Consider the following 26,049-nt stretch of genomic DNA (forward strand, 5'->3'; position numbering starts at 1 on the left):
GACCCAAGACCAGAGAGAAAGAGAGAGAGAGAGAGATTGATTTAAAAGGGCAAGCGGCAAAAGCAAACAAATGCTTTATACCAGCTGCATGAGTAGCATACTTGAGTGATATGCAGCCAGTGTTATTAATTTTATTTTTATGTGTGCCTTTGAGTTGGGTTACTTTACCATTAGAAGGCCAAGAGCTTGCCTTTTTCATCCTTGGAAAGTCATCAGTCATGATAATGTTCAGTCATTATTTATTTGGCTGATCCCTCTTTGGCAAACAACATAGTACAAAATTAATGGTTGGACTTTAGTGAGCGCGCCCTAGTTATAAATTAGAGTCTCTTACTTGAACTGTGCTTTGTTCATGCTGCCATTTATGATACCCACACTATCACATCCCCCAGTGCTACCATTAGTGTGGGCACAACTTGAAATACCTCATGCCTCCTTGTGTGTTACACATTAATTTCAACTTGTTAATGACTGTAGGTTTTGTGTTGTGAATGGAATGGGACTCTTTCATTAGGGTAATTTATAATCCAACATCCATTTATTTTAGACAGATTGAAATTATTGGCAGGCTAAAGTTAATTTGTAACTTGCAAGTAAGAGATCTTACAGCTTTAAGCACAAAGTACGATACTTCTGTTAAACTGTGAGTATGGGGTCTGTCTACAATTTGGTATCTAAAGATCCTTCCAAAGGCCAAGATGATGATTTCTCCAGACCGGATTGGTGCCAGTTGGAAAAACAATGTTTTTTGTTTTTTGTTTTTTTATATTAAGAAATATGAATCTTTTAAGTGGCTCTAAAAGGGGAGAGTACAATATATTTGATGTAGAATATGCAAATTAGGGCTATTCAGTCTGTCTTGCACTTTTCAACACAAAGTGAGCCCCTGAGAAACATCCAGGTAGGAGTATAAATTGGTGCTGTGTCATACAAACAGTAAAAGAAAAGAAGGTTGGAACTTCAGTGATCATATTTTCACAATATTGAGTGGTGATTATCTTCCCAATAAGTAGAAAAAGTATTATAACTGGTTTGTTATTTGAAAGATGAGAAAAAAATGTCACTCTGTATTTTCAAGCTAATTTGCTTTTCACTTTTAGGTAGAAAAGAATCATGATACTTTTAAATATGTAACAGACAATGACTGCATTTCATGGTATTTTTCTGGGAAGCTTAGGGGAAAGGTTTTCACAGTGTCTAAATTACTTATTAGAGAAATCAAGTTGTGTCATACTGGGGTGGAAACCCAGTGGTGAGCAGGACTTGGGTAAACTTTTTTTTTTTTTTTCAACGTTTATTTATTTTTGGGACAGAGAGAGACAGAGCATGAACGGGGGAGGGGCAGAGAGAGAGGGAGACACAGAATCGGAAACAGGCTCCAGGCTCTGAGCCATCAGCCCAGAGCCTGACGCGGGGCTCGAACTCACGGACCGCGAGATCGTGACCTGGCTGAAGTCGGACGCTTAACCGACTGCGCCACCCAGGCGCCCCTTGGGTAAACTTTTACAAATAAGTAATAACTATAAAATTGTGCTGTGTGTACTCATAGTGGAAGGTCAACATACTCCAGGCATGCACAGGACCTAACATGAGCTAGGTGTTATGGAGGGAGCTATGTCCCCTCAAATTCATATATTCAAGCCCTAACCCCTAGTGCTTTAGAACGTGACTGTATCTGGCTAAAGAGGTAAGTGGGTTAAAATGAAGCCTTTAGGGTGGGTCTTAGTCTAATCTGACTGGTGTCCTTATAAGAAGAGATTAGGACCCACAGAGAGAGACCAGGGATCTCCCATGCACAGAGGGACATCCCTGTGAAACCGCAGCCAGGGGCAGCCATCTGCAAAACAAGGACAGCAGCAGCAGAAACCAACCCTATGGGCACTTCGATCATGGACTTCCAGCCTCCAGAACCGTGAGAAAATCCACTTCTGTAGTTTAAACCACCCAGGTTGTGCTATTTTGTTCTTGCAGCCCTAGCAAACGAATACACCAAGGATTAAGGAAGGCAGCCTGGAGAGAGGGGTGGCTAGGCTAAGAGAATGGTAAGAAAGGCCCTTTTAGGAAAAGAAAAGGGGCCTAGAGGTAAGAGAGATCATGATACCCGCCAGTGTCTTGAAAGTCGTTAAATATACCTGGGGCACAATGTGCAAGCGAGGAGGGCAAAGGAAGGAGAAGTGTCATGGACATTGGTCATTTTTGGCTGTCTAACATCTGAACACCCTTTCCATTTTACAAGAATCCCAAAATCGGTGGGAGGAAGCTTAAGGACAGCACATACCCTGTCTTTAAGCTCCCTGGAAGCCAGAACATGTACTGACCTCAACCTAGTCAGCTCATGTTCCCATCTGGGACTTTGACTCTGGATGGAGAAAAATGAAGGGCAGGATGGCTAGAAATTGTACACGGGGCCTGTGGTAGAAACTAGTGTCCAGTGGCAAGGAAGAAAGTGCCAGAAACAACAGAATACGGCTCTGTGGCAGCAAGAGTTCAATGACAAGATGACGGCTATCAAGGCGAGGGCAGGTGATACCAGTAGCAGCAGACGAAGTAAGGTGACCAACTTTCCCAGGCTTGCCCGGGACTTTCCTGGTTTTACAATTAAAAATCCCTCATCCTGGGAACTCCCTAATCCAGAGCAAACCGGGAGGGTTGCTCTCCATAATTTAGACAGATTGTTGCTGAGGTATGATTTTGACTGTGTCTTACTCCCTGGGCTTCTTTTGTTTTTCCAAGCCTCATTCCTTAACCTCTCTGACAATTCTGCGAGTTGCCTGGTATCTTTCCAAAAAAATTCTTTTCTGCTTGTTAGCATGAATTGGTTTTTCTTGGCTGCAGCAAAGAATCCTGAGTACTCAGACTATGAAGGGCCTTATAAACAACGTTGTGCATTTAGACTTTGTCCAGAGATCAAGGCAGAGTGGTGAGTGAGGACACCCAAATGTTCTAAGCAGGGAATCCTGTGATCGGATTGTCACTTAAGGATGATCGCTTTGGCTACAGTGTGACAATACATTGAACGAGGGCAAGATGGAAGAGTAGAGAGGAAGCGGAGAGGAGAATTAGGAAGTTACGGTAACCAGACAGACAAGAGAAGATGGCTGCCCAGACGCTCTAGGTGGTAGGGAGATGGAGACCGGGGAAGGCTGGAGAGAAATGTGGCAGGCCACACAGAATTATTGATGGATGACACACAACACGGACCTTTGAGACAACTGACCTTGAGATCACGAGAGCATCAATCCAATGTCGAAAGCCAGACTGAACATACCCACCCTCCACCACCTTCCACGGGATAAATAATGTCCACAACGCTGGTGCTCGTTTGCTGCTGTGCCAGCCACTGCCGATGACCTGAAACTGCCATCAACAGCTGACCGTGAAGAAAGGGACCATGGCATTTCTTGCAGCTCCAGTGGAATTCTGTGAGGACTATGTGCCCAGGCCCTCCCAGAGAGGGTCTGGTCCCCCTCCCACATTCCTGTTTTCCTTGGGCCAGTCATTCCAGTCAGCAGCCATACCCTGGCCCAAACTGTCCCCAAGTCCACTGGAATTTTTGTCCTGCGCTTGATAGTGTCCCCACATCTTAAAACTCTTTTCCCAGTGTTCTCCCGCCTCTCTGCTTTAATGGGGGAAACTGGCCGTCCTCTGAGGACCATGCTTCCTGTGAAGGCCCGTCAGGTCACTCTCTCACAGCTCAGGGATCTCAGAGTCAGAAAGTAGAGTTAGTAAGTAGCTTCTCCTTGACTTCCCCACACTGCTTCCAGACCATCAGTTGCCCACCCTCTTGCAAACCTTCTGTGGCTGTGAACCTCAGGCCATACTTTTTTCAAACCTCTTCCAACTTTCTCCTTCCTTTGCCTCTTCCCCCCCCCCCCCCCCCCCCCCCCCCCCGCCACTGGCTCAACTCTGGACTCCTAATCCCGGGTGGCTTCCTCCAGATCGCACCTATCATAGAATCCTGGGCCTCGTTACCATCTCAACACTGCACTACTTTCAGAATGGCTTGCTCAGAAAGCCTACTCTCCAACCTGTTGCAATTGTTCCTCCAACCCCATCAGCACTTCTGACCTGACTGCTCAACTTTTTTCTTATTCATTAGTTCCCTTCAGTTTGGTTCCCTTATTATTCGTATTCAATTTCACATCTACCATTATAACTCGTTTTTCCCTCTGCCCTTTCTTTGCAACTGACTAACGAATTCCAACCCTGGATGAATCCTGCCATTGCCTTTTTCTATGTCTGTACTTAATGAAAATCCAATGGAGAAAATGGGACTGGGAGAGTACCAGACAACAGGGTAGATGAGCATCAATACCAATTCATGATCATCAAGGTCGACAGAGCACACACACTTCCTAAGCAGTATTACTGTATTTCTCTAGTTAGTGTGTTCTCTTTTCTGCTTACTCTATACCTTCTCCCCTTTTTGCAAAAGCCCCAGTCCCCTTAGTCTCAGCTACCTCTCCTGCATCCTCAAACTCTTTCTACTGGATTATTTCCATTAGCAATCAGCCATGCTCTAGTATCTTCCATTTTCTTTCTTTCTTTCTTTCTTTCTTTCTTTCTTTCTTTCTTTAAATGTTTATTTATTTTTGAGAGAGACAGAGACAGAATGCGAGTGGGTTAGGGGCAGAGAGAGAGGGAGACACAGAATCGGAAGCAGGCTCCAGGCTCTGAGCTGTCAGCACAGAGCCTGATGCAGGGCTTGAACTCACGAGCCGTGAGATCATGACCTGAGCCGAACTTGGACGCTCAACCGACTGAGCCACCCAGGTGCCCCAAGTATCTTCCATTTTAAAAACACAAACCAACAAAAACTCTACTTGGACTCCCAAACCCCTTGCCGTCCAGTACTGCCTTACCTCTTTCTTCCCATTCACAGTCAGGCTTCCTCAGTTTCAATAACCAGTCGCTACTTTACCACCAGTTACCATTAAATTTGGCCCAGTCTTCCATACCACCATTCGGTGAAAGGGCTCTTGCTACGTCAACAGTGACCTTCGTACTGCCAGATACAACTTGCTTGATCTCTTATCAACATGGAACATCACTGTCCATCCCTTCTTTTTGACTCAGTTTCTTTCTTAGCTTCTCTTGCTTTCATTTTCCTGGTTTTGCTTCAATGTGTCAGGCTACTAACGAGAATCATTAGGGGATCCTTTTCTATAAAACCATTAAATTGTAAGTTTCTAAGCCTAAGTTCTAGGCTCTCTTTTCTTGTCCCTCCACATGCTCCTCCCCAGTAACAACCTCACCCACTCCCAGGCTTCAAATCCATCAATTTTGGGAGGCTGTGAATACCACATGTATACCTCCAGATGGAATCTCTTCTCTGAGCTTTATGTCTATATATACACTTGCCCACTCAAACACCTCTATTTGCACATTTTACAGATATCTGAAACTCAACATGTTCCTGTTCAAAATTAATTTCCTTTCTCAAATTTGCTTCTCCCCTAGTGTTCTCCATATTAATAAGTGGCGCTGGCTTTTCCCCTGTTGCTTATGCCGAACATAAGATTCATGCTTGTTGTTCTCATTCACCCCTGCCTCTATATGTGATTCATTACAAGCCCTGGCAATTTATTCAATGACTCTTATCGACAGCCAACTACTTTCAGGCACTTCCCTGGGCACTAGGGTATAGTCTACAACAAAAAAGACAAAATCTCTGTCCTCTGGAGCTTTGAGACGTACAAGCTATGTGACCCTAACATTGTGTCTGGCAATATAGGTGTACGTGCAATAAGCAGTAGCTGCCTTACAACATTTAAAATGAACGAGATGGGGGCGCCTGGGTGGCGCAGTCGGTTAAGCGTCCGACTTCAGCCAGGTCACGATCTCGCGGTCCGTGAGTTCGAACCCCGCGTCGGGCTCTGGGCTGATGGCTCAGAGCCTGGAGCCTGTTTCCGATTCTGTGTCTCCCTCTCTCTCTGCCCCTCCCCCGTTCATGCTCTGTCTCTCTCTGTCCCCAAAATAAATAAACGTTGAAAAAAAAAATTAAAAAAAAATAAATAAAAAAATAAAATGAACGAGATGATTGACCACTCTCTGGGTAAGTAACTGTATCATGCTTAAGAGCAGCCAGATATAAAGGAACTTGAATTTGTTTCCAATAGGTTGTGTGTGTGTGTGTGTGTGTGTGTGTGTGGGAAGGCTGGAAATGTATAGCCTGGAGACCTAAAGAGATAACAAAAATTGTCTTATATACAACAACTTGAGCAAAGGGTTATACAGTGTTCACTAATTAATTCAACAAATATATAATAAACATATGCTTTACGCTAAACATCGCAGCTTGATGAAAAATTGTGTAAGAGTTTACCCTCTTTCCAGGCTAACAAGCTAACACAGCTTCCTAAGTGCTGGCAGAAAGTACTGGGGTCAGAGACAGAGGACTTTGATTATTCACAGCACAGCAAGCAGCCTGAGCTTCGTATCCCTTCAGGTCTCCTTGCCTCCCAAGTCCCGTGATGGTGGTCCAGGCGGGTGCTGCACATGCGACGGGTTTGTATCACTGCTGAGGAAGCCTGAGCTTAGGAAACTTCAGGCTTTCATCATGGACTTCAGGCCAAAGTGTCCAGGCGTTGCCTCAGAGGGCGACATTAAATCTTTAGTATACTTGACAGCAACAAATCTGGCTTTGGCACTGGAGGGAGACGGTCATCTCATTCTTCCAAAGCTGTTTCCTTTACAAATATCCTTGAAGAAATCGTTCTATTGGTCAGAGTGCTCCACAGAAAGAGAACCCAAAGAATGCATATATAAAGACTTATTTTAAGGAATTGACTACTGTAATCGTGGGACTGACAAGTCCAAAATCTGCAGGGCAGGCCAAAACGCTGGAGACCTAGGGAAGAGATGATGTGGCAGCTGGGGTCTGAAGGCATTCCAGAGGCAGAATTCCCTCCTCCTCCAGGGACCTCAGTCTTCTCTTGAGTCTGTCAACGGATTAGGTGAGGCCCACCTGCATTTCGGAGGGTAATCTGCTGTACCCAAAGTCTAGTACATCTTAAAAAATCCTCACTGCAACGCCTCCACTGCTGTTTGACAAAAAAACTAGGTACTACGGACTAGTCCAGTTGACTCATTAAATTAACCGCCACAGTAGTCCAGAGATGATCATTAAAAAATTGTCTCTCGAGGCGCCTGGGTGGCGCAGTCGGTTAAGCGTCCGACTTCAGCCAGGTCATGATCTCGCGGTCCGGGAGTTCGAGCCCCGCGTCGGGCTCTGGGCTGATGGCTCAGAGCCTGGAGCCTGTTTCCGATTCTGTGTCTCCCTCTCTCTCTGCCCCTCCCCCGTTCATGCTCTGTCTCTCTCTGTCCCAAAAATAAATAAACGTTGAAAAAAAAATTAAAAAAAAAATTGTCTCCCAACGTATACTTAATGTTTGAAATTCATTAATTACAGTGTCTACATTTCCCCTGCATGATCCCCATTAATCTTCAAAATTTAAAACTAATGAGGGGCGCCTGGGTGGCGCAGTCGGTTAAGCGTCCGACTTCAGCCAGGTCACGATCTCGCGGTCCGTGAGTTCGAGCCCCGCGTCGGGCTCTGGGCTGATGGCTCAGAGCCTGGAGCCTGTTTCCGATTCTGTGTCTCCCTCTCTCTCTGCCCCTCCCCCGTTCATGCTCTGTCTCTCTCTGTCCCAAAAATAAATAAACGTTGAAAAAAAAAATAAAATAAAACTAATGATATTAAACAATTATGAATTTCTCATTCATACTGTGCCTTTATTAAATTTTACTACGAACATGGTTGTGGGTAGTTGGGACACAGAGTTTCAGTTCTTACCCTTTAAGGCACTCATCAGACAAGAGTACATTAAGAGCTTGGATAAAGTGTGCACAGCATGCTGTGGGAACACCTAATGCGGACATTAGGAAGGAGAAAAGGAAGGAGCCGAGGCCTCGAAGACAGGCATCTCATCTGAGTCACTTCACAGGGTGACCAAAGGGAGCCCATGATGACACGGAACACTGGCTTCCGAGCTCCCAAGATCTGCGTGGTGGCTCCAGCAGATATTTTATAATAACCTCGTCTCATCCCTGGGTAATCCTTCCGGCTGATTTCATCAGGATTTACAGACTGTGGGTTTCTTTCCTCCCAAGTACTCCAAGCAGAGGCGGCGCAACGGAGGCCCCCTCCTACCCCTTCCACGCACGCTGCCCGCGCCTCTACCCGCGTCCGGCTCCGGGCCGGCCACGCCCCCTTCCGCCCCCGCCCCTCCTCGCTCCTCTCCGGTTCCGCCCCCTCCTCCTCCTCCCCCGCCCTGGCGCGGAGCACTGTGGGAGCCGCTTCCTTGGATTCCGCGCGTGGCAACGGCTTGGCGCCGCGCTCTGGCCTACGCGGGCTCTTAGTAGGTTGTCGAGAAAGCCGCGTCGTCCCCGCTAGACTCGCGGCCGCCCCGCTCCCCCTCACCGCGAGGTAGGAGAAGGGCCTCGGGACTAAGAGCGCCAGGGGCCGGCGCGGGCGGCGAGGCTCGGGGCCCGGGGCGGGCGGCCGTCCCGAGGGCGGCCCCTCGCGGCACGCCCCCGCGCGGGTCCTCGGGGCGCGGCGCGGGGAGGGGGCTTCGTTCGCGGAGGGGCTCTGCCCCGCCCACCGGCTCTTCCTCCGGTCCCGGCCCGTCCGGGCCTTTGCAGGCCCCGCAAAAACGCGGCCGTCGGTTCGCGGACGTGGATTCCCGTGGCGGGCGAGTTTGTGTTGCCCCCCTTAGCGGGGCGGGGCAGTGCCGCCCCGCGCCGGATGGCTGTCCCGAACCGCAGTCCCACGGCAGCCGGGAGATTCGAACCCAGATTAGACCTGGCCACCAGCTGTTGAATTTCATAGCGGATGACACGGCGAACGTTCCTCTGCGTGTGTGTGTGTGTGTGTGTGTGTGTGTGTGTGTGTGTGTGTGTCTTGTGCAAAGCTTTTGAGATTTTCTCATGCAAGGTTTAATTCGTGAAATAATAACACACCAGAAGGCGTAAACCTGTACTCAGTCGCACAAAGATGAAACAGAATTCCAGAGACTTGAAGGATTGTTTTTCCAAGATTCTTTCTAGAGCTAAAATTCCACTTTTCCTTTTACCGGGTAGGTTTTCTGGTTGTGAGCTTTTGCGGAACTACAGCAGGCATCTTGGATGTAGACTGTGCGGCATAGTCAACAGAAGAGCATCATAAAAGAATAACTTCAACGTTAAAAAAAAAAGGGGTGTTAACTGGCATTCAATTTGTATCCCCAGATTGTTTCAACACGAATAGCTTGTTACGTGTGCACACTGCTTTTGAAAACCCTAAATTGTATTTGTTCTGCCACCCCCAGCTATCACCTATGGGTGCTTCACTTCATCTTTCCTGGCCTCACTTTCTACATCTTCAGAATTAATTTGCTCACTCGAGGTCTGTTCAGCAAAAGTCTCAGATGTAAACCAATTCCAGTGTGGTTGCAACCCGGCAAGAAGGATATCTGCTTCTGAAAGTTGCTTGTTTTCATGACATGCGTGTAAGCTGAACTGACCTAAATAGGGCTCATATAAGCCCTCCTTTAGCGTAGTAGTCCTCAGACCAGCGTCATCAGCAGCACTTGGGAACTTGCTGGAAATGCACATCGCCAGGGATAAAGGCCTTGGTGATGACTCCCACCCAGGACTTAAGGAATCTCAAACTCTGCTGGTGGGGGAGTAACAATGTGTATTTTAACAAGCCCCTAGGTTTGTCATGCATGTTAAAGTTGGAGAACCACTGGTTTAGCATTATCTAGTTAAAATATTTTCTGTATCTTATACCAGTGACTTTTATTTAAAAAAATGTTTAAGTGTGTTTGTTTTCTTTTTTTTTTTAAACTTTATTTATTTTGAAAGAGAGAGAGAGTGGGGGCGGGGCAGAGAGAGAGGGAGAGGAAGAATCCACACTGTCATTGTCGCCCCTGAACCCCGAGATAATGATTTGAGTGGAAATCAAGAGTTGGAAACTTAACCACCTGAGCCACCCACGCACCCCTATTTTTAAAACTTTTATTTACTGAAGTATAGTCAACATACATATTATATTAAAAAAATTTTTTTTAATGTTTATTTTTGAGAGAAAGGGAGAGGGAGAGAGAGCACACATAAGAGGGGGAGGGGCAGAGAGAGAGAGACAGAATCTGAAGCAGGCTCCAGGTTCTGAGCTGTCAGCATAGAGCCCCATGTGGGACTTGAAATCACAGACTGTGCAAGATCATGACCTGGGCTGAAATCCGACGCCCAGCCAGCTGAACCACCCAGGCGCCCGCGACACTTTCATTTGAAATTTACATGCATTGCAGAATGATCACCGCAATCTAATTACCATCTGTCACCAGAGTTACTACCATATTATGACTGTGGTCTCTGTGCTGTAATTTACATCCCTATGACTTATTTATTTTAGAACTGGGAATTTGTATACCAGTGACTTTTAATACCTTTGATGGTATTTGGAATAAACGTTTCTATCTGATATTTTTTCTCCCATAGTAGTGAATTTTCATCTTTAAAAAGTAATGAAAAATTAACTCAAGACCTAAATGTAGGAGTTAAACCATAAAATTGTTAAAACAAGTGTAAATCTTAACCTGGGGTTAGGCAGTGGTTTTTTCAGATGAGACACTAAAAGCACGAGCAACCAAAGAGAAAATGGATAATTATACATCATCAAAATTCAAATGACACTTCAAAGGGTGGTATCAAGAAAATGAAAGATAAGGGGCGCCTGGGTGGCGCAGTCGGTTAAGCGTCCGACTTCAGCCAGGTCACGATCTCGTGGTCCGTGAGTTCGAGCCCCGCGTCAGGCTCTGGGCTGATGGCTCAGAGCCTGGAGGCTGTTTCCGATTCTGTGTCTCCCTCTCTCTCTGCCCCTCCCCCGTTCATGCTCTGTCTCTCTCTGTCCCAAAAATAAATAAATGTTGAAAAAAAAAAATTAAAAAAAAAAAAAATGAAAGATAAAATATTTGCAAATCATAAATCTGATAAGGGCTAGTATCCAGAATATATAGCTTTAATAACATAGATAAGACAACCCAATTTTTAAAAATGGGCAGCGCATCTGAGAAGACATTTCTCCAAAGAGGTATACAATTGTCAATAAGCATATGAACTGATGCTCAACATCATTAGTCATCAAGGAAACGAAAATCAAAACCATAGAGATACCATTTCATACTCATTAGAATGGCCATGGGGACATTAGCAAGTGTTAGCTAGGACATGGAGAAATCTAAACCTTCATACATTGCTGGCGGAGTGTGAAATGTGCAGCCACTTTGGAAAAGTCTAGCAGCTCCTCCAAGAGTTAAACGTAGAGTTGCCATATGACTCAATGCCATTCCTAGGTATACACTCAATATCAATAGAATTGAAAATTTATGTTCGCACTAAACGTACACACATGTTCATAGCAGCATTATTTATAATAGATATAAAGTGAAACAATCCAGCTGTCCATTAACTAATAGATAAAATATTGTATATGCATACAATGGAATATTATGCAGCCATAAAAAGGAATGAAGTACTGATGCATGCTACAACACGGATAAACTTTGAAAACATGCTAAGTGAAAGAAACCAGTCAAAAGGCTACATATTGGATGATTCCATTTGATTGATGAAAAAAATTTGATTGATGATTCCATATGAAATGTCCAGAATTGGCAAATCCATAGAGACAGAGTAGATTAGTGACATAGGCTAAGTGGGAGGGAGGAGGGAGGAATGGAGAGTGGCTGCTAAAAGGGTCCCAAATTTTTTTTTTTTTTTAATTTTTTTTTTCAACGTTTATTTATTCTTGGGACAGAGAGAGACAGAGCATGAACGGGGGAGGGGCAGAGAGAGAGGGAGACACAGAATCGGAAACAGGCTCCAGGCTCTGAAGCATCAGCCCAGAGCCTGACGCAGGGCTCGAACTCATGGACCGCGAGATCGTGACCTGGCTGAAGTCGGACGCTTAACCGACTGCGCCACCCAGGCGCCCCTAAGGGTCCCAAATTTCTTAATGGGGTGTTGAAAATGTTCTGGAAGTAGATAGTGGTGGTAGTTGCATACTAAAAAAACACTGAATTGTACACCTTAAAGTAAGTTTTATAGTATGTGAATTATACAAAATTGATAATTTTATATTTCACATAAAAATTTTTTTTTTACGTTTGAGAGAAAGTTCATGCGCATGTGCGTGAACAGGGGAGAAGCAGAGAGAGAGGGACAGAGAGAATCCCAAGCAGGCTCCGTGTTGTCTTAACGGAGCCCTACACAGGGCTGGAACTCACCGTGACATTGTGACCTGAGCCAAAATCAAGAGTTGGACACTTAACTGACAGCCACCCAGGCACCCCCACATAAAAATAATTTTTAAAAGGTTACAAGTAGCCATATATGTTTGGCTTTATACTGAGCAATAAGATTAAGCTGAAATTTTTGTAGGAATTTACTGGCACACTTAAAATTGTACCAACTTAAAAAAAGCACGTATTTAGTTTTTCTTTTTTGTGTGTGTTTTTTTTAATTTAAGAGAGAGAGACAGCATGTGTGCCTGCACGTGGGGGAAAGGGACACAGAGAGAGAGAGAGAATCTTAAGCAGGCTCCATGCTAGTGTGGAGCCTGACAGGGGGCTTGATCCCACGACCCTGGGATCATGAAATCAAGAGTCGGATGTCCAACCGAGCCACCCAAGTGCCCCTAAAAATATGTATTTCAAGGTAAAGTAATTCAGTATTACATTTCTTGGGTACCTAGCCTGACCCCTCCCCTAAATTGCCTAAAAGATTACTCAGTTTGAATGATTCTTTGTCTGAGAATTCTTCCCAAATTCTCTAGTAATCACTGCATTTACAGTATATGTATACAGTAATTAAATTTCCCGCTTCTGTTTTACTTTGATATCTGTTTTATTCTGTCTTGCATTTTTCTCAATATTTTATTATGAAAATTTTGAAATGTACAGTAAAGCTTAAAAACTTTTACAGTGAACATCATACCTGCTACATAGATTCTACCATTAACATTTTCATGTACTTGCTTTATCATATATCTTTCATTTATCCATGTTATTTTTATTTATTTATTTCGAGAAAGTGCACACACGTGTGTGTGTGAGCACAGGTGGGGCAGAGGAAGAGGGAGAGAGAATCTTAAGATTCTCTGTTATTTTTATGCATATCAAACTGAATTACAGATATTAAGCTTTCCCTTAAATACTTAGGTATGCGTATTATAGTTTGATATTTATTTACAGTTTTTTCTTTCAAGAAAAAACGTATAATGAAAGGAAAAATTGTAAGTATGCGTTTGTTGACTTTTTACAAGTGTGATTACCAGTCTGACCCAAACTATTGTCAAGATATAGAATATTCATCACCCTAGAAAATTAAAAAAAAATTTAATGTTTGTTTATTTTTGGGAGAGAGAGCAAGTGAGAGAGCAAGCCGGGGAAGGGCAGAGAGAGAGACGAGAGAGAGAGAGAGAGAGAGAGAGAGAGAGAGAGAGAAAGAGAGACAGAATGGCTCCAGGCTCTGAGCTGTCAGCACACAGCCAATGTGGGGCTCGAACCCACAAATCATGAGATCATGACCTGAGCCAAAGTCAGACACTTAACTGACTGAGCCACCCCCAGGCGCCCTACCCTAGAAAATTCTATAATCTGCCCTTTTTCATTCAATCTCTAGTCTCCCACGCCTAAACAGCAACCACCTTTCTGATTGTTTTCTACAATAGTTTAGTCTCTTCTAGAACTTTAAATCAACAAAACAATATATAAGGTTCAGTTTTGTGAGGCTTCTTTCACTTAATTGAGATTCTTCCATTTTATGTATGTCATCGGTGCATTTTTTTTTCTGAATAATACTTTGTTGCATAAATATGCTTATCCATTCTGTTGATGGGCATCTGGTCTGTTTCTAGTTTTTGACTATTACGAATAAACCTCCTATGAACATTCTTATATAAATATATCTGTAGACCTATGTATTCACTTCTCAGGTAAATACTTGGGAGTGGACTTGCTGGTTTGTAAGAAATATATGTTAATTTTATGAAAGTGCCAGACTTTTTTTCCAAAATTGTACTATATTACCCCCCCAACAACAATGTAGGACTCTGGATTACTCCATATCATTGCTGACCTTCTGCGTTGTTGGTTTTTTAAATTGAGCCGTTCTGGTAAGTGTGTGGTGGCTTCTGCCTTGCTTTGCACTTGACTCTTAACATCCCCTGTTCTGCACTTGATGCTAAGCTCTTTGACACTCAGGGCAACTAACTCGTACCTGTGTCTAGTGCCTTTCAGTGCAACAGGTGTGGAATAAATGTAAAATGAGAGCAATGAACGAGTGTTTTGACACCTAGTTTTGAGAATTTGACGTGAAAAAAATTAAGTCATAAAAATGTGTGGCACTAAATTTGACCAGCAAGGTTGTTAAGTAGTTCTACTTTATTTCAATTAAGGATTCTTTTATATACCAAGAACAGACTTACACTGCCAATTTTTCATAGGTACAAATGATGCAGAATGTACACCTGGCCCCAGAGACAGATGAAGATGATCTTTATTCTGGTTATAATGACTACAATCCAACCTATGACACTGAGGTAACAAAATAAAAATAAAAATAAATCTAGTTTTTCTGTTGGTCTTTGCTAACCAGCTGGTTCATGAAAACTTTGGATTTGAGGGTTCTGCTTTATTATCTTTAAATTAAGTCAACTGATTAAAAGCCTGGAAAAGTGCTACTTCTGAAGTCTGTACTAACTTCCACTAATAATACTAATTGCAGCAAAAGGGAAAATCATGAGAAAGGTTATAGAAACAAATTAGGGTCGATTGTATACTTGTATTTTCCAGCACTAGCTATCTGAATGTGTAAGTAAAAAGACTTAAATCACTTGAGGTACCTAAAATCAGTTGTTGTTTTTTTTTAATTTCCTAAATTTGAAATGTCATGTGGTGATTTTTTTCTTTTAATTAAAATATACAAATATTTTATAGAAAACTTAGGAAATAGAATCACAGAAACTATTACCACCCAGAGGTGAACATTAACTAGCTTATAATGCTTATGTCACCAAACATTTCCCTATGCAAATATATGTGTATCTCTATTTTTGGATAAAATGGTATCCTACTGTGTGTACTGTTTTGTAACCTGCTTTTTGTCTTTTATAAATGTTCCTTTATGTCAACAAATCTATATCTACTTAGTATTTAGTGGGATAGTAAACTAAAGGATGAAATTGTTAAGACAAATAGTTGAATTAAAAAAACTTGAATATTTTATTTTTATTTATTTATTTTTTAAGATTTTTCTCTTAAATTTATTTATTTATTTTGAGAGAGAGAGAAAGCAAATGCCGAGGTGGAACAGAGGGAGGGAGAGAAAGAGAATCCCAAGCAGGCTCTGCACTGTGAGTGCAGAGCCCAAAGCAGGGCTCAAATTCACAAACCATGAGATCATGACCTGAGCTGAAATCAAGAGTTGGCCACTTAACTGACTGAGCCACCCAGGTGCCCCAATACTTGAATATTTTAAATCTGTTTATATCATTGTGAGACTTTGAGTTTCCAAACTGTAAAACAAAACAAAACCTTTTTATAAAGTTACCTTGAATTAGTGTGTGAAAAGAGTGAGGATGAAAGATATGATTGTTAATTTATTTGCTAGTATATAATAATCAAATATTAGCATTTATCGGACTTTATATGAATTTAGGAAAATCTTATATTCTAGAGTTTTTTATATAGCTTTTAGTCATTTTTCAATTGTTTTTTCCTCTGGAGAAAAATGGTAGTCTGTGAATGTAAGACCTGGAAAGAAAATAGAAACCATTCACTTACTCTATATGAAATAAAGATCTGGGCGATGTGATCATTTAACAGAAAATTTGAAAACTACAGAAGACTGGGGAAAAATGATGTAAATCCTGTCACTCAAAGATCACCTATATTAAGTATATCTATCACCTGACATTGTGGTGTATTCCCCGTCTTCTAATATACACAAGTGTTTCCCTCCCTGTGTGTACTGTGTATACACACAGGTATGATTATATAGACTCCTTTTTAAAAATTTGTATTAAAACATAGATGTTCTCCTAGGTTTGTACAGATTTTGAAAACTACTGAACTCTCCCCCTTTTTCCCAGTTATAAAGGTTATAAGTATATAAAATGTACATGTTCAGTGTTGAAAACTAAATTACCCATAATCCCGTCACTCTGAAATAACTATTGTTAACATTTTGTTGCTTTGTCTTTCTTTTATGCATATATTTACAGTTTTCTTTTAGCATGTTTGGAATTGAACTAGGATTTACTTTTCTGTTTGCTTGTTTACATCCAACTACATTACAAGTAATGTCTCATGATACTAAAGATTTAAATACAGTTGACCCTTGAATTGACCCACCTCCCTCCCCCCGTGTAGTCAAAAATCTACATACAACTTTTAACTCCCCCCAAACTTAGCTGCTAATAGCCCACTGTTAACCAGAAGCCTTACCAATAACAAAGTCAATTAGCACATATTTTGTATGTTACATATGTCATATACTGTATTGTTACAATATCCTTTTTCTTAATTTTTTTTAGCTTATTTAGACTATATGGTTTGCGAGTTTTTTCAAGTTGTCACAAATCTCCAAAGAATTTCCCAATATATTTATTGGAAAAAAGTGATATATAGGTAGACCAATGGTAGTTCAAACCTGTGTTGTTCAAGGGTTAACTGTATAATTTTAATTGCTACATTTTATTGAATATGTATAGTTGATTAAAACTAATTTCAGATCATAGGATATTTATTTTCAGTTTTCTGTTGTAAATAACAACTATGCAATGAAAAATTTTATACATAAACAATTTTCTCTATTTGTAGCAACATTTCCTTGGCTAAAGTCTCAGAAATAGAATTAATGAATATGATCACTTTTAAAGCACCAGAGAAACTTCCTAACTTCTCAGGTCATCACAATGTGGCTTCATTATTTAATTGAAAGTGAATATTCAGGGGCACCTGGGTGGCTCAGTCGGTTGAGTGTCCAACTTCGGCTCAGGTCATGATCTTGTGGTCTGTGAGTTCGAGCTCCGCGTCAGGCTCTGTGCTGACAGTTCAGAGCCTGGAGCCTGCTTCCGATTCTGTGTCTCCCTCTCTCTCTCTCTGCCCCTCCCCCGTTCATGCTCGCTCTCTCTCTCTCTCTCTCTCTCTCTCTGTCAAAAATAAACATTAAAAAAAAAAAAGGAAAGTGAATATTCAGAATGTCAGACACAAAAATAAATAGTAAGATAAAAATGACATTTGCTTTACGCATGATTTTCTTATATCTTAATTAATTGGACTAATAACAAGCTTAATATATAAATGAATTAATTGAAATAATTGTTCAGATGTTCATAGATTATGGAAATTGCTAGTAAAATCATGAACAAAGAAAAATTACAAAAGTTGTGGTAGTTTGGTATTTGTAGTCGGAGAGTTTGTTGACAATTTTAGTTTGTCAGTTAGAATTCATTGAATTGATTAATCAAATTTTACTAATTGTATAGGAATATTAGAAGACTTCCTTTTCCTAAAGGATCCACCAGAATAGTATAATTAATGATGCTGAGGGTTACCTTTGGCTTTATACTTCATATGAAAGTTGCCTAGTTTCCATGGCCAACTGAGAATTGTGTACTTATTAAATTTATGTAATTGATGTGGAAGGTTATAAAGATTATTTAAGGTAAAAATTAAAGAAGGTTTAGACATAATAAAATCATGTTTAAAGTGCATGACATTAGCATCTGGTTATATAAACATTTTACTTTAATTGTTTGCAGTTTTTAGAAGTTGATCAATAGTGATTGTTTTTTGATTTATTGTATTTTTTTTAATCATCAGCAAGTATATTTTTGTGGGACATAGATTGAAATAAATCAGAGGTAAGTCTGACAATTGCCCATAAGATGTATGGGAAGGCTTACAGCCAGATTTTGTGTTGGTGAAGGAATAGGAGATAAAGGCTGGTTAGAAGGTTGGTAGTTGCTAAGATTGGGTGCTTTTGAGAGAGTCAAAAAATGACCTTTGTCCTGGAAACCCAGGAACATTTGTATCTTGCTCTTGACTAATATTACCTTCCTCACATTTCCTGATGAAGAATAGAAGTATAGGCCGGAATCAGCAAAGCACAGTGACATTTCATTTCAGCTAAGGCTTTGGTTCCAAATGGCACAGCAGGTTGGACCCCATGGAGCTTTTCCACTGGGAAGCTTTTCTTAGCTCCAGTCTGAATTCCAGACTTTACTCCTCCAGTGAAATGAAATGTCCTGCGGTGTTTTCACCTGGGGCTGGTAGCCGTGGTCCCAGCATATGGAAGGATAGAAGGGAGGGAGAGAGGACAGAGAGGAAGGGAGAGGAAGAGTTGCAGCTCTCAATTCTTACTGTTCCAGCTACTTGGAAGAAAGGAACAGAAGAAAGGCCATATCCGTGTGTACTTGATCTTTTCACCAGGCATAATGATACCACACACTTAAACAGTGGCCAGTAAAATACCCTTAAAGTTGACTGACATTACCAAGTACTCCCCTTCCTAGAAAAGGAAGGAGCCTTATATTTTGGGTAGTGTTATGGGGGAGCTTTGAGGACAGGAGTCCTTAAGCCACTACCTGGATGTCAGCAGGTGGGGTAAGTTGAATCATAGAGGATCATGAATACCAAACAGAAGACATTAAACTTATTATTGTTTTCAATTCTCACTTCACGTTGAATGTTAAATTTGCCTTTTCACTTTAGGAATTAGAGAACGACACAGCTTTTCAGGAAGCCGTGAGAACTAGTCATGGCAGAAGACCTCCAGTAAGTGCCCGTTTTTTGTTGTGAAAAATACATGACATGAACTCAGCCATCGTAACCATTTTTATTTATTTTATCTTATTTTTAAATTCCAGTTAGTTAACAGTGTTATATTAGTTTCAGACATACAATATAGTGAATCAACAATTCTGTACATCACCTGGTGCTCATCACAGCAAGTGTACTCCTTAATCCCCGTCACCTATTGATCCCATCCCCTTACCTTCCCTCCCGCCCTCCCCCCTCCCTGGTCACCATCAGTTTGTTCTCTATAGCTAAGAGACTGTTTCTTGAGTTTTCTCTTTTTTTCCCTTTGCTCTTTTATTTCTTCAATTCCACATATGAGTGAAATCATACGGTATTTGTCTTTCTCTGACTGATTTTGGATAGCATTTTATTCTCTAGCTCCATCCACGTCTTTGCAAATAGAAAGATTTCATTCCAATATTCTATTATATACATATAAATATACATATATATACATATATGTATGTATACATACGCACACACACACACCCCCACACACTACATCTTTAATCCATTCATCAGTCGATGGATACTTGGGCTGCTTCTGTAATTTGGCTATTGTAAATGATGCTACTATAAACAAAGGAGTGCGTGTATCCCTTTGAATTAGTGTTTTTGTATCCTTTGGGTAAATACTCAGTAGTCCCATTGCTGGATCATAGAGTGGTTCTATTTTTAACTTTCTGAGGAACCTCCATACTGTTTTCCACAGTGATTGTACCAGTTTGCCTTCCCACCAACAATGCAAGAGAGTTCCTTTTTCTGCACATCTTTGCCCACACCTGTTGTTTCTGGGGTTGGTGATTTGAGCCATTCTGACAGGTGTGAGGTGATAGCTCATTGTAGTTTTGATTTGCATTTCCCTGATGGTAAGTGATGATGAGCATCTTTTCATGTGTCTGTTGGCCATCTGGATGTCTTCTTCGTAAAAATGTCTATTCATATCTTCTGCCTGTTTTTTAACTGGATTGTTTGTTGTATGGGTGTCGAGTTTTATAAGGTCTTTACATATTTTGGATACTAATCCTTTATTTGATAAAACATTTGCAAATATTTTCTCCCATTCCATAGGTTGCCTTTAATTTTTTAGATTGTTTCCTTTGCTATGCAGAAGCTTTTGTTTTTAAATGTTTGTTTATTTATTTTTGAGAGAGAGAGCAGGGGAGAGGCAGAGAGAGAGAGAGTGTCCCAAGCAGACTCTGCACTGAGAGTGAAGAGCCCGATGTGGGGCTTGAACTCACGAACTGCGAGATCATGCCCTGAGCTGAAGTCAGAGGCTCAACCAGCTGAGCCACAGGCACCCTGCTGAAGCTTTTTATTTTGATGAAGTCCCGACAGTTTATTTTTGCTTTAATTTCTCTTGCCTCAGGAGACCTATCTAGAAAAAAAGTTGCTATGGCTGATGCCAGAGAAAATAACTGCCTATGTTTTCTTCAAGGACTTTTAGGGTTTCAGGTCTCAACATTTAGGTCCTTAATCCATTTTGAGTTTATTTTTGTGTCTGGTGAAAGAGGATGTTCCAGTTTCGTTCTTTTGCATGTGGCCGTCCAGTTTTCCCAACACCGTTTGTTGAGCAGACAGTGTTTTTCCCATTGGCTATTCTTTCCTGCTCTGTTGAAGATGCATTGATCATATAGTTGTGAGCTCATTTCTGGGTTTTCTATTCTGTTCCACTGATCTATGTGTGTATTTTTGTGCCAGTACCATGCTGTTTTGATTCCAGCAGCATTATAATATAACTTAATGTCTAGAATTGTGGTGCATCCAGCTTTCCTGTTCTTTTTCAGGATTACTTTGACTGTTTGGAGTCTTTGGTACTTGCATACAAATTTTAGGATTGTTTGGTTTAGTTCTATGAAAAATGCTGTTGGTATTTTGATAGGGTTTGCATTAAATGTGTAGATTACTTTGGGTCATATAGACATTTCAACAATATTTATGCTTCCAAGCCATGAGCATGGAATGTCTTTCCATTTCTTTGTGTCGTCTTCAGTTTCTTTCCTCAGTGTTCTATAGTTTTCAGAGTACAGGTCTTTCACCACTTTGGTTACGTTTATTCCTAGGCATCTTATTATTTTTGGTGTAATTGTAAATGGGATTAGTTCCTTAATTTGTCTTTCTGATGTTTCATTATGGGTAGTTAGAAACAACACATTTTTGTATGTTGATTTTGTGGCCTGTGACTTTACTGATTTGTTTATCAGTTCTGGCAGTTTTTTTGGTGGTCTTTTGGGTTTTGTACATACAGTATCATGTCATCTGCAGATAGTAAAAGTTTTACTTCTTCTTTGCTGATTTGGACACCTTGTATTTCTTTCTCTTTTCTGTTTGCTGTGGCTAGGATATCCACTACTATGTTAAATAAAAGTGGTGAGAGTGGACATCCCTGTCTTATTCCTACTGTAGAGGAAAAGCTCTCAGTTTTCCCGCATTTAGGATGATGTTAGCTGTGGGTTTTTCATATGTGGCCTTTATTACATTGAGGTTTGTTGCCTCTAAACCTACTTTGTTGAGGGCTTTTATCATGAATGGATGTTGTACTCTGTCGAATTCTTTTTCTGCATCTATTGAAATGATCATATGGTTTTTATACTTTCTCTTATTAATGTGATGTATCATGCTGACTGACTTGCAAATATTGGACCACTCTTGCAACTCGGGAATAAATCCCACTTGATTGTTGTGGATGGTTATTTTAAATGTATGATTGGATTGCTTCTCGGCCTTTTGGCTAAGATCAAGTGTAGTTTAAATGTATTATTGGATTCAGTTTGCTACTATTTTGTTGAGTACTTTTGCATTTATGTTCATCCCAGATATTGGCCTGTAGTTCTCTCTTTTAGTGTTGCCTTTATCTGCTTTTAGAATCGGGATAATGCTGACCTCATAGAATGAATTGGGAAGTTTATCCTTCTGGTTCTATTTTTTGGAATAGTTTGTGTTTTAAATATATGGTAGATTTTGCGTGTGAAGCCACTTAGTCCTGGAGTTCTGTTTGTTGGGAATTTTTTCTTGGCTGGTTATTGGTCTATTCAAATTTTCCATTTCTGACTGTTTTCAGTTTTGGTAACTTACATGTTCCTAGGAATTTCTTTTAGATTGTCCAATTTATTGACGTATATCTTTTCGTAATATTCCCTTACAATTGTATTTCTGTGGTATTGGTTGTTATTTCTCCTCTCTCATTTGTGATTTTATTGATTTGAGTCCTTTCTCTTTTTTCTTTATAAGCCTGCTATGGTTTCATTGATCTGATCTATTGTTTTTTTAGTTTCTGTATCATTTATTTCCGTTCTAATCTTTATTATTCCTTCCTTCTGCTGGTTTATTCTTTATTGTACTTTTCCTAGCTCCTTTAGGTGTAAGGTTAGGTTGTTTATTTGAGATTTTTCTTGCTTCTCCTTTTTTTTTTTTTTTTAATTTTTTTTTCAACGTTTATTTATTTTTGGGACAGAGAGAGACAGAGCATGAACAGGGGAGGGGCAGAGAGAGAGGGAGACACAGAATCGGAAACAGGCTCCAGGCTCTGAGCCATCAGCCCAGAGCCCTACGCGGGGCTCGAACTCACGGACGGCGAGATCGTGACCTGGCTGAAGTCGGGCGCTTAACCGACTGCACCACCCAGGCGCCCCATTGCTTCTGCTTTTGAGAAAGAAAGTTCTTTTTGAAAAGAACTGCTTTTGCTACACCCCAAAGGTTTTGGACCCTTGTGTTTTCATTTCATTTGTTTCCACGTACTTTTTTATTTCTTCTTTTATGGCCTGGTTGACCCATTCATTGTTTATATAACCTCCATGTATTTATGGTCTTTCCAGATTTTTTCTTGTGGTTGACTTCGAGTTTTGTAGCATTGTGGTCAGAGAAGGTGCATGGAAGACTTCACTCTTCTTGAATTGGTTGAGACCTATTTTGTAGCCTAATACATGGTCTGTTTTGGAGAATGTTCTGTGTATACTTGAAAAGAATGTGTACTCTGCCGTTTAGGATGGAATGTTCTGAATATATCTGTTAAATCCATCTGTTCTAGTCAGTCATTCAAAGCCATTGTTTTCTTGTTGATTTTCTGTTTATATAACCTACCCATTTATGTGAAGTCCCTTAATATTATTGTATTATTATTGATGAGTTCCTTTATGTTTGTTATTATTTTATGTATTTGGGTGCCTCCATTTGGGTGCATAAATATTTACAATTGTTGTATCTTCTTTTAGATTGTCCCCTTTATTATTAGATAGCGTCCTTCTTTGTCTCCTGTTATAGTCTTTGTTTTAAAGTCTAGTTTATCTGATATAAGCATTGCTACTCTGGCTTTCTTTTGACATCCATTTGCATGATAGATGTTTCTTCATCACCTCACTTTCAATCTGCAGGTGGTTTTAGGTCTAAAATGAGTCTCTTGTAGGCACCATGTAGATGGGTCTTGTTTTTTTTAATCCATTCTGACACCCTGTGTCTTTTGATTGGAGTGTTTAGTCCATTTACATGCAAAGTAATTCTTGATAGATATGTATGTACTGCCATTTTATTACTTGTTTTGTGATTGTTTCTGAAGATTTTCTCTGATCATTTATCTTCCTCTCTTTCATGGCTTACTGGTTTTCTTTAGTGATATAGTGGGATTTCTTTCTCTTATTTCTTTTCATTAGGTTTGTATATAACCTTTTCTGCGTATAGCAGTCTATATTAAGTTGTTGATCATTTGGGCTTGAATCCATTCTTTACTTCTGCCCTTTACACGTTTTAAGTATATGGTTCATATTTTACATCCTTTTATTTTGTGAGTTCTTTGACTGATTTTTTATAGAAATACTCATTTTTACTGCTTTTGTGTTTTCTAATTTCTTTCTGTTGCCTTTTGTTTTTCCTTTCCACTCAAAGAGGTCCTGTTAGTATTTCTTGCAGGGTTGGTTTAGTGGTCATCAGCTCATTTAGTTTTGTTTGGGAAACTCTTTATCTCTTCTCCTATTCTGAATGATAGCCTTGCTGGATAGAGTATTCTTGGCTGTAGATTTTTCCCGTCCAGCATTTTGACTATATCATGCCACTCCCTTCTGGCTTGGAAAGTGTCTTCTGAAAAATCTCTAGCTAGCCTAATTGGTTTTCCCTTGTAAGTTATTGTCTTCTTTGTTTGTGGCCTTTAGTATTTTTTCTTTATCACTATATTTGCCATCTTGATTACAATATGTTTTGGTGTGGGTCTGCTTTTGTCAGTTTTTTCAACGTTTATTTATTTTTGGGACAGAGAGAGACAGAGCATGAACGGGGGAGGGGCAGAGAGAGAGGGAGACACAGAATCGGAAACAGGCTCCAGGCTCTGAGCCATCAGCCCAGAGCCCAACGCGGGGCTCCAACTCACGGACCGCGAGATCGTGACCTGGCTGAAGTCGGACGCTTAACTGACTGCGCCACCCAGGCGCCCCTGCTTTTGTCAGTTTTGATGGGGGTTTTCTGTGCCTCTTGGATCTGGATATCTGGTTCCTTCCCCAAATTAGGGAAACTTTCTGCTTTATTTCTTCAGATAAATTTTCTGCCCCCTTTTTACTTTCTTCTTCCTATGGGACTCCTTTAATACAAATGTTATGTTTAGTGGAGTCACTGATCTCCTTAAGTCTATTATTGTTTTGCATCATTCTTTTTTCTCTCTTTTGTTTGGCTTGATTACTTTCTACTACTTTGTCTTCTAGGTCATTAATTTATTTTCTGTGCTTCTTCCAGTCTGCTGTTCCTTCTATCAAACGTGTTTCTCACTTCATTTATTGTACCTTAAAAAAATTTTTTTTTTAATGTTTATTTTAGAGAGAGAGACAGAGTGCGAGTAGGGAGAGGGGGCCGGTGGGGGGGGGGTGGGTAGGGACAGAGAGAGAGGGACACACAGAATCCGAAGCAGGCTCCAGGCTCTAAACTGTCAGCTCAGAGCCTGATCCAGGGCTCAAACCTGTGAACTGCGAGATCATGACTTGAGCCAAGGTCAGATGTGTAACCGACTGAGCCACCCAGGTGCCCCTCATTTATTGTACCTTTTATCTCTGGTGTGTAATTTTTTATCTCATGTTAAGGGTCTCGTTCATTTCTTATACCCTTTTCTGAAGCCCAGTTGAGTATCTTTATGATCATTGCTTTAAATTCTCTGTCAAGCATATGACTTATATCTGTTTTGCTTAGATCTCTGGCCATGGCCTTGTTCTGTTCTTTTATTCGAGATGAATTCCTCTGTGTTTTCATTTTGTCTAAGTCTCTGTGCCTGTTTCTGTGTGTTAGGAACGTCAGCTATGTCTCCTATTCTTGAGGGTAATGACCTTACAAAGAAGAGGTCTTGTAATGCCTTGTTGTGTAGCTTCCCTTGTTCCCCAGACCCGGACACTTCTGGAAGTGTTTCCAGTGTGTGATGTGTGCACTTCTGTTGTGTCCTGGCTGCTTTATCCTTCACACCAGCCATTTACAGAGGCTCTCTTTGCCTGTTGAGGTCAGCTTTTGTCCCTGGCCTGAATGTCACGAGTTTTAACAAGGTGTGCTCTGCTCTGTTTCTAAAGTGAGACCTGACATTACCACGGCTGGAATCGAGATTCTGCAAAACTCCCTGGTTGGTTCTAGCCTCCCTTGAAGCTAACTAAGGGCATGTCATTAAATTCTGGCCAATGGAATTTAGCAAATGTGTCCTGTATGATTTCTAGGAAATGTCCTTAAAGGGGAAAAATGTGTTCTGTCCCTCATCTTCCTTATTGTTGGCTGGAACATGACTGGAACCTGAGCAGTCATCTTGAAAAGCCAGGTATTGAAGATAGTGAAGAAATTACCCAATTCTGTCTTGTTTAAACCACTACTTTTTTGGTTTTCCTATCACTTGCAACCAAACCTAATCTTCAGAATTAATATTGTTCTAGATCTTAAACATTTTCATCCCAAGAAAAAAAATGTTTTGTAACTATGTTTGGTGAGAAATGCTAACCAGACTGATGGTAGTATATACAAATATATATTGTCATGTTGTACTCTTAAAACATATATGATGTTATATGTCAATTATACCTCAATTAAAAAGAAAGAATAGAACTAATAAGGATAAGGGCTGGCATAATGGAAAGAATGCTGGGGTGGGGGTCGGGAGAACAGGGACTTATCCAATTTACCGACTGTTTAAGTTTGGCCAAATTTCTTAACTTTTTGGTGTCACTCATACCCTTATAAAATGGCACTATTGGTC

The 26,049-nt window shown here is 40.8% G+C and overlaps 1 protein-coding gene, 1 long non-coding RNA gene and 1 pseudogene across 9 annotated transcripts in view; 2 read left to right on the plus strand and 1 right to left on the minus strand.

Annotated features, from left to right (window-relative positions):
- Positions 1-6,217: 6,217 nt before the first annotated feature.
- LOC123579967 lies at positions 6,218-8,265 on the minus strand. The gene is made up of 2 exons (XR_006703034.1): positions 7,796-8,265; positions 6,218-6,702 (listed from the first exon to the last, which is right to left on the minus strand). It is a non-coding gene; the product is annotated as an uncharacterized LOC123579967 (long non-coding RNA).
- The window catches only part of IFT88 (intraflagellar transport 88), a 133,356-nt gene continuing 115,572 nt past the window's right edge, over positions 8,266-26,049 (plus strand). For 2 of the 8 annotated variants that reach the window (XM_045444086.1, XM_045444095.1), the window contains exons 1-3: positions 8,266-8,428; positions 14,489-14,584; positions 18,762-18,824. In XM_045444086.1, the coding sequence (XP_045300042.1) occupies positions 14,495-14,584; positions 18,762-18,824 (153 nt within the window). In that variant the 5' untranslated portion in view covers positions 8,266-8,428; positions 14,489-14,494. The remainder of the gene's footprint in view (positions 8,429-14,488; positions 14,585-18,761; positions 18,825-26,049) is intronic. The other 6 variants (XM_045444111.1, XM_045444131.1, XM_045444122.1 and 3 more) reach the window with 4 other exon arrangements.
- On the plus strand, positions 21,560-21,673 carry LOC123582365 (annotated as a pseudogene).

Source organism: Leopardus geoffroyi, chromosome A1 (assembly GCF_018350155.1).
Source record: "Leopardus geoffroyi isolate Oge1 chromosome A1, O.geoffroyi_Oge1_pat1.0, whole genome shotgun sequence".
NCBI classification, from domain to species: Eukaryota; Metazoa; Chordata; class Mammalia; order Carnivora; family Felidae; genus Leopardus; species Leopardus geoffroyi.